The 7,730-nt window shown below is 36.7% G+C and overlaps 1 protein-coding gene across 1 annotated transcript in view; it reads left to right on the top strand.

Moving 5' to 3' along the window:
* The window catches only part of PLEKHF2 (pleckstrin homology and FYVE domain containing 2), a 24,136-nt gene extending 17,554 nt beyond the window's left edge, over window positions 1–6,582 (top strand). Inside the window, exon 2 of the mRNA XM_012809960.2 lies at window positions 5,591–6,582. Coding sequence (XP_012665414.1) covers window positions 5,605–6,354 — 750 coding nt within the window. The 5' untranslated portion in view covers window positions 5,591–5,604 and the 3' untranslated portion in view covers window positions 6,355–6,582. The remainder of the gene's footprint in view (window positions 1–5,590) is intronic.
* Window positions 6,583–7,730: the final 1,148 nt, after the last annotated feature.

Here is a 7,730-nt window from a genome sequence, read left to right as displayed (position 1 = left end):
ATTTGGATTTGGGCTTTGGGGAAAGGGAGAGGCCCTGCTTATGTCTTGAACCAGAGGGTAGTGCTATAATCTAGTTTACCAAAGAACATGACTTTGGGTTGTCTAGCTCTGTAATCCTGGGGGAAAGTGGTACTTTGATTTCCCTTTTATTTTTTTTAAACATACATCTTTATTTTTTTTTTCTGCAGTTTTTGGCCAGGGCCAGGTTTGAACCCGCCACCTCTGGTATATGGGGCCGGCGCCCTACTCCTTGAGCCACAGGCACCTCCCTGATTTTCCTTTTGATAACCTTTTCCTACTCTTACCTCTCTTTTCTCCTCTCGCTACCTGCTGTTTCCCTTTTACCATCTCTCTCCCTTTCTCTCATGTGTTTTTCTATGTAGGGTAGAATTTGTATATTCCTGAGTTTTAGTTCAATGCTTCAAATCTTTTTCATGTCTGGCACACACAGAAAATGTTTCAGGACCAACCAGGGTAATTCTTAGGCCTTAGGTTCTGTGTGCCTGTTGTTTTTCAGTCATAGCCTATTAGTGAAGTCAGTCAAGTGAGCTGCCACTGTCATTAGAATAAATGAATATAATAGAATGCAGCATTGGTGAGAGAACTGTATAAAGGTGTGTGTTCGTAACCTTGCAGTATGAAATGTTTTTATGTGGGTCATTGTCAAACTTTGAAAGCTGTTTGCTTTGCTTTAGCCAAATACTAATTAATAATGCCCACATCTCTCTTGAGTTGCATCATTCTTAAACAGGGGGAAAGATATCTGAGCAAAGATTTAGACTTAAATTGCAAAATGTGAACAATGAAACAATTATCAGGAGATCAGCTGGGTAAACCATGACATAATACTTTTAGGTGATTTGCTCAAGGTAATATTCTGTTATCTATCTTCAGTGTTTTTAAGGTTTACAGTGAAGGTCTAGACCAGTGGTTCTCAACTTTCCTAATGCCACAGTGTATTTTCATTGTTAAAAAGGGGTCATAACCCACAGTTTGAGAACTGCTGGTATAGAGGTTAATAATGCCTTTCTTGGAGTTTTGTAGAGTCAGCAGAGTTTCTTTCTTTCTTTCTTTTTTTTTTTTTTTTGAGACAGCACCTCAAGCTGTCACCCTGGGTAGAGTGCCATGGCATCACAGCTCATAGCAACCTCCAACTCATGGGCTCAAGAGAGTCTCCTGCCTCCACCTCCCAAGTAGCTGGGATTGCAGGTGCCCGCCACAACGCCCGGCTATTTTTTTTTTTTTTTTTTGTTTGCGGCTTCATTGTTGTTTGGCGGGCCTGTGCTGGATTCGAACCTGCCAGCTCAGGTGTACGTGGCTGGCGCCTTAGCTGCTTGAGCCATAGGCACCGAGCCAAGTCAGCAGAGTTTTAAGAAACAATTAATATAGCATAATATGCAGGTAACATCAGAAATAAATTTGAGCCTGTTCTGCTGTGCAGCCTTGGCCAAGTTATTTGTCCTTTTTTATCTGTGTACTCATCCATAAAATGAAGCTAGTAGTGAGGTTGCTAAGAGTCGGAAGTACAGTAATAAGTACAAAGTGCTCCGCACATAGCTTGAACACCTGTAAGCAGAGTTCATTTCAGGCTAAGTTTTGCCTTCAACATTATTAAATCTTTCTTAGTTTCTTCTTCAGGTCACAATTCAGCTAATATTATTAGATGCTTGTTTGGGGCATAATAAAAACTTCCTACCTGGGTGCGGTGGCTCATGCCTGTAATCTTAGCCCTCTGGGAGGCTGAGGGTAGGTGGGTTGCTTGAGATTAGGAGTTAAAAACCAGCCTGAGCAAGAGCAAGACCCCATCTTTAAAAAATATAGCCGTGTGTTGTGGGCACCTGTAATCCCAGCTACTCTGGAGGCTGAGGCAAAAGAATCACTTGAGCACAGGAGTTTGAGGTTGCTGTAAGCTATGATGATGCCAGGGTACTCGTCCCCAGGGTAACAGAGAGACTCTGTCTCAACCGCCACCCCCACCCCACCCCCAGCTTCCCTAGTTACTTTATAGGAGTTTGAGACAGTTAAAATCAGAAAAATAATAAATATGAAAAGCCCTGTGCAAATTTATGGTAGTATTAATTCCAGTAGTAGCAATAATAGGACACCTGTTTGCATTGTGTATGAGCCAATTAATAAATGTATGTCCAAATAGGGAGACTCATTTGTTCATTCAGATGGGAATACTTTTAGTTCTGTAAAAGTGCTGACCTCCTTTTCCTGCCTTCATGTAGCATTCTTTTCTGCCTGAAATATTCTCCCCATCCCCACTTCTAATGCCTGCCTATCTAGTAAAAATTTTTTTAAGCTTATTTCAGTGTATAATGAGGGCACATATGTCTTGGTTACATAATTTGCTTTTGTTAAGTTTTAAGTCAAAGTTACAGGTGTGCCCCTAGTAAATTCTTTTTGTTTGAAACAGTCTCACTAGAGTGCTATGGGATCAGCTTAGCTTAAAGCAACCTCAAATTTCTGGGTTCAAGGTGTCCTCCTGCCTCAGCCTACCAAGTAGCTGGGACTACAGGCACCCACCACAGTACTGGCTAATATTTTTTATTTTTAGTGGAGACTGGGTCTTGGCTTTTGCTCAGACTATTCTTAAACTTGTGAGCTTAAGTGATTCTCTGACCTTGGCCTCCTGGAGTGCAGGAATTGCAGGCAGGAGCCACTGTGCGCAGATCCCCTAGTAAATTCTTAGAGACATAATACCATTTCAGAAAGGCCTTCCTGGACCATCTAGTCTGAGTTCATCTCTCAGCTGAACTTTTTAATATCACTTAAGGGTGATTGGAGGGATCACTTCTATGGTTTATCTTACAAGGGTACAAGTGAATCTTTCTAAGAGTAGAATATAAACGTCTTAACACAATAACTAAGGAATGACATAAAGACTATGTTAACCAGTTTGATGAAAATATTTCAAATTGTATATGAAAACACCACACTGTACCCCATGATTGCATTAATGTACACAGCTATCATTTAATAAAAAAAATCATAGCATTAATTAGTATGTGGTTCTTTTTTTTGTTTGTTTTCTTAGTACATAGTTCTTGATTTTGTTTCCTGTTTTCTCCCTTACCTACTAGAGTGTAAAAACTGAAGAACAGGGATCTCACTTGTATTGTTTATTATTTTTTCTGCACCTAGATCCTAAGTGCCTGACAAATACTTGTAGAATATTTGAGTGTAATTTAAAAGATGAAAAAATTATCCTTAGTCATAATTTCTAGAGATAAATTGCTGGTGAGGATAGTATGGTATATAGTTTTCTAATTTTATTTTCTGTGTATGCTTATGTATTTACAAATGCCTGTGATAATGCTTTTGTAGTATATTTCATTGATTCTAAAGATGAACATTTTTTTACTGTATAAAGTCTCTGAAATTAGAATGTCTTGTAATCAAGGGCATGTCATGGTTTAATTGGCAGCATTTTTTTCTTTATGAGTTGTACATAAAATAAGGATGTCTTAAAATCCACAACATCTTAGATAGGATGAAATATGGTATATATCTGAAACAAAATGGGATCATAATGTTCACTTCTTTTCCCTACCAGAATATCTTGAGCATTTCCCCATATTGCTATTTTTAGATCTATTTTATTTTTAAGAATTATGATTAAATATGTATTGTAACTTGTTCAACCAATTCTTCTTGGTGGACATAGGGAGCTTTTCCAATTTTTTTTTTTTCTGTTACAAGCAGTGCTGTTTTGATTATCTTTGCGTATGCCTTTATGCTCTTGAGTGATATTTCTGTCCTTAGCTAACTAGATTGGTGGATACCCATACTTCCTGTAATATACAAGGATACCTGTTTCCCTGCATCCTTGTGAGAATTGCATCTTAGTACAATAAATTTTTGTTAATCTAAGTGAAAAATACTTAGTGTTTTCATGTTGTTTAATTATTTAAGAAATGGAGCTGCTTTTCATGTTTATGAGTTGTTTTTATATCTTCTGTTTTCCTTCTTTGTACATAAGATAGTAGACTTTGAATTGACTGGCAGATTAGTTGTAATTACAGAGAGAAACCTTCTTTATCATATTGGAAGTTCTTGAAACAACTTTCTGGCCTACAGAGCCTACCCTTGTGGAGGATAGGAAGGCTTTGTATTTCAAGGGTCCACAGTTGGGAGAGAGAAAGAATTCAGGAATAACCAGAATTGTATAATCTCCTTTATACTCTGTTAACGGAGGCCAATAAGGATTTCAGTATCAATCTGTGAGCTGAACGGTGGAATTTAGATTATGCTGTTAGTCTTTAAATTTCAAATATTCTTCTCAAACCTTGTTCTTCTTTAATAGGACTTGGTTGTAGTGCAGTAGTTTCAGTTCAGTAGGTTTGAAGTAGGACACAACTATGGGGCTTGAATGAAGTCAGTATTGGATCCAGAGATTAAACATATGATTGTTTAGATTTTTTTCCACATGTTGTTAAAATGTTTTTGTTAACAGTTTTAAAAAGCTTTGCTGTGTCAGACTGTCAGTTTCAAAGATGAGTATAAGATACTCTCTGCTCTTTAGGCTCCACAATTGTGTATAAGGAGACAGATTTCAATCCTTTGGTAAAAGTGAAGCTAGAATATACATGTCATATTGAAAGCATGGAGGAAAGTTTTTAGTATAGGAGTTTAAGGGAGGCTTCCTGGTGGAGATAATGATAACCTGTACTGAGTCTTGAAGGATAAGTAAGAGTTAATTGGAGTGGTAAGTAGTAAAGGAAATGCAGTGAAATGGACTGCAAGTAGTAGGGGGTATTAGAATAATGCAACATCTGAGGTGAAAAGTGACTTAAAGGTGAGGCTTGGGAGATAAGCAAGAACTGGGTAATGAAGGGCCATGCTAAAGACCTGTATTTTATAGGTTAAGGGGGGATCATTTGAGCAATGGCAAGGTCAAATGAACATTTTAGAGATCATTGCCTAAAGATTGATTTAGGGGCAAAGCTGAAAGCAAGGAAACACGTTGGAAAACAGTTCCAGTAATCCAGGTGAGAGAATTAAGTCCTTGGCTCAGTGATACTAACTAGTAGGGGGAAAATGGTAGTCTTTTTTTTTTTTTTTTTTTTTTAGTTTATATAATACAGTAGAACCTCTGGAAGTTCATCACCCAAGGAACTGTAACAAACTAGTCAATATACAGAGGTGGTCAATATAAGGAACTAGGCCTACTGTACTGATATGTACATATGGTACATGTCCAGTCTATGAAAATTAGATCAAGTTAAGGAGGCAGTCAGTGTGGGGAGTTGGTCAACTATGGATATTTTACTATATTTGGTTCTCAGTTCAGAATCTCATTGAGATTAAATTTAATGAAACTGTTTATTATTTTGTGGAGATGACTGATTAATTGCTGAATTATTTTTTATTTGTCTGTAGGGTTTATACTTTTATAAATACCAGCATAAATAGTGTGGTGCTATATGGAGATGGTTATTGTTTTGATTATAATATTTAAGAGATGTTAGTCCTTTTGGTGTGCTTAGTGATTATCTTAGAGGGAAAGAAGTTTGGAACATTTACTTCTAGGAATTTAAAATGTCTGTGTGCTAATTTCTTTCTTTCTTTTTTTATTCTTTTTAAGGGTATTAGGAGAAGATGGTGGATCGCTTGGCAAACAGTGAAGCAAACACTAGACGTATAAGTATAGTGGAAAATTGTTTTGGAGCAGCTGGTCAACCCTTAACTATACCTGGACGGGTTCTTATTGGAGAAGGAGTATTGACTAAGTTGTGCAGAAAAAAGCCCAAAGCAAGGCAGTTTTTCTTATTTAATGATATTCTAGTCTATGGCAATATTGTCATCCAGAAGAAAAAATATAACAAACAACATATTATTCCCCTGGAAAATGTCACTATTGATTCTATCAAAGATGAGGGAGACTTAAGGAATGGATGGCTTATCAAGACACCAACTAAATCATTTGCAGTTTATGCTGCCACTGCTACTGAGAAATCAGAATGGATGAATCACATAAACAAATGTGTTACTGATTTACTCTCCAAAAGTGGGAAGACACCCAGTAACGAACATGCTGCTGTCTGGGTTCCTGACTCTGAGGCAACTGTGTGTATGCGTTGTCAGAAAGCAAAATTCACACCTGTTAATCGTCGTCACCACTGCCGCAAATGTGGTTTTGTTGTCTGTGGACCCTGCTCTGAAAAGAGATTTCTTCTTCCCAGCCAGTCCTCTAAGCCTGTGCGGATTTGTGACTTCTGCTATGACCTGCTTTCTACTGGGGACCTGGCCACATGCCAGCCTACTAGATCAGACTCTTACGGTCAATCATTGAAGTCCTCTTTAAATGATGTATCTGATGATGATGATGATGATGATAGCAGTGACTAAGGACACATTTTGCGATATTTAATTGGGTATGACTATCTGAGAAATCAACTGTGGGGGAAATGTAAAATTCTGAGCTGTGTCTCAGTTTTGCTCTAGCCATGATTTGCCTGAGAAACTTGTAACCTATGTGCCTCAAAATATTCTTAGGAAGTAGTTTCCCCTGCCTTTTCCCCCTCCTTGCACTCTTCCACAGGGATAGACTTTTGCAAATATATCACCTACATTTTTTTTTTCTTTTTTTCCTTGCAGTTTTTGGTCAGGGCTGTGTTTGAACCTGCCACCTCTGGTATATGGGGCCACTGCCCTACTCCTTGAGCCATAGGCGCTGCCCCTACATTTTTGTTTCTTGTTTATTTTTAGATTATTTTCTTGGAAGTTTGAGAAAAGATGTTTATTAACAGATCATGTACTACATTGTTATTTTCATTTGTTTTGTGGAAAAACTAAAAGCACACAGTGATGGGGAAAGGAGTGTAATGTGGTTAGATAACGCTGTTATTAGCATTTGTCTAACCATCCTATCTAAATGGTTAAGACACCAGTAACAAAAATATGGGATTTGGAAGTTCTTTTTGGCTTTTTCATATACCTAGTGGTGCCTTATCATAATATCACTGTTACACAAAATAAGCCCCTACCTTCTCACTTTTTGGTTTGTTTCAAAAATTATACTGGTGCTCTTTGAAGTGATAAAATGAGTGTTTATGACTGCATATAATTAGGAAATACTTGGCCGTCTAATAGCTACAAATAACTAATAGAGGTTGTTCATTCTATCGCTTCTCGGCCTTTTGGCTAAGATCAAGTGAGGTATTTTCATTCTGTATGAATACATATCTTTCCATTTGATTATATTTTTAGGTTTTATGGGTCTCAAATTATAATTGTCAAACATATATTTTAAATTAATAGCTTGTCATTCTTAGGAATTTGGTTTGAAAATTATAAATAATATAGAATTGTCATATTGCTTTTACTTTTAGTTAATACATTTTTAGATACAAATTCATCTGCTGTAACATTATTTCAAGAATGAAAATCTTCCTATAAAACCCTTGAAAATAAACAATCTCTTTAAACAAAATCCCATAATAGAGCACAGATTTACTTAGGTTTGAAGATTTGGAAGAAATAATACATTAAGTCTAAGTTTGACTAGACTTCATATTTGATTGTCTATTTCAGTGTGAAACTAGCTTGAATTTACAAATATAGTGTTATATTTTATAAAGTTTTGTAAAGTCCCAAACAGTATTTCTATTTTTGTAAAACCGTTGTATGTATAATGTTTCTGAAATAATTTTGCAGTCTATGGAAATAGAGTAGCAATTGATATATCTAAATTGTGAACTTTAAGTCAGTCTAGCTTTGTTTTG

The sequence above is a fragment of the Otolemur garnettii genome, unplaced genomic scaffold (assembly GCF_000181295.1).
Source record: "Otolemur garnettii isolate 467f Iridium unplaced genomic scaffold, OtoGar3 scaffold00004, whole genome shotgun sequence".
NCBI classification, from domain to species: Eukaryota; Metazoa; Chordata; class Mammalia; order Primates; family Galagidae; genus Otolemur; species Otolemur garnettii.
This window is presented reverse-complemented; position numbering and strand designations above follow the sequence as displayed.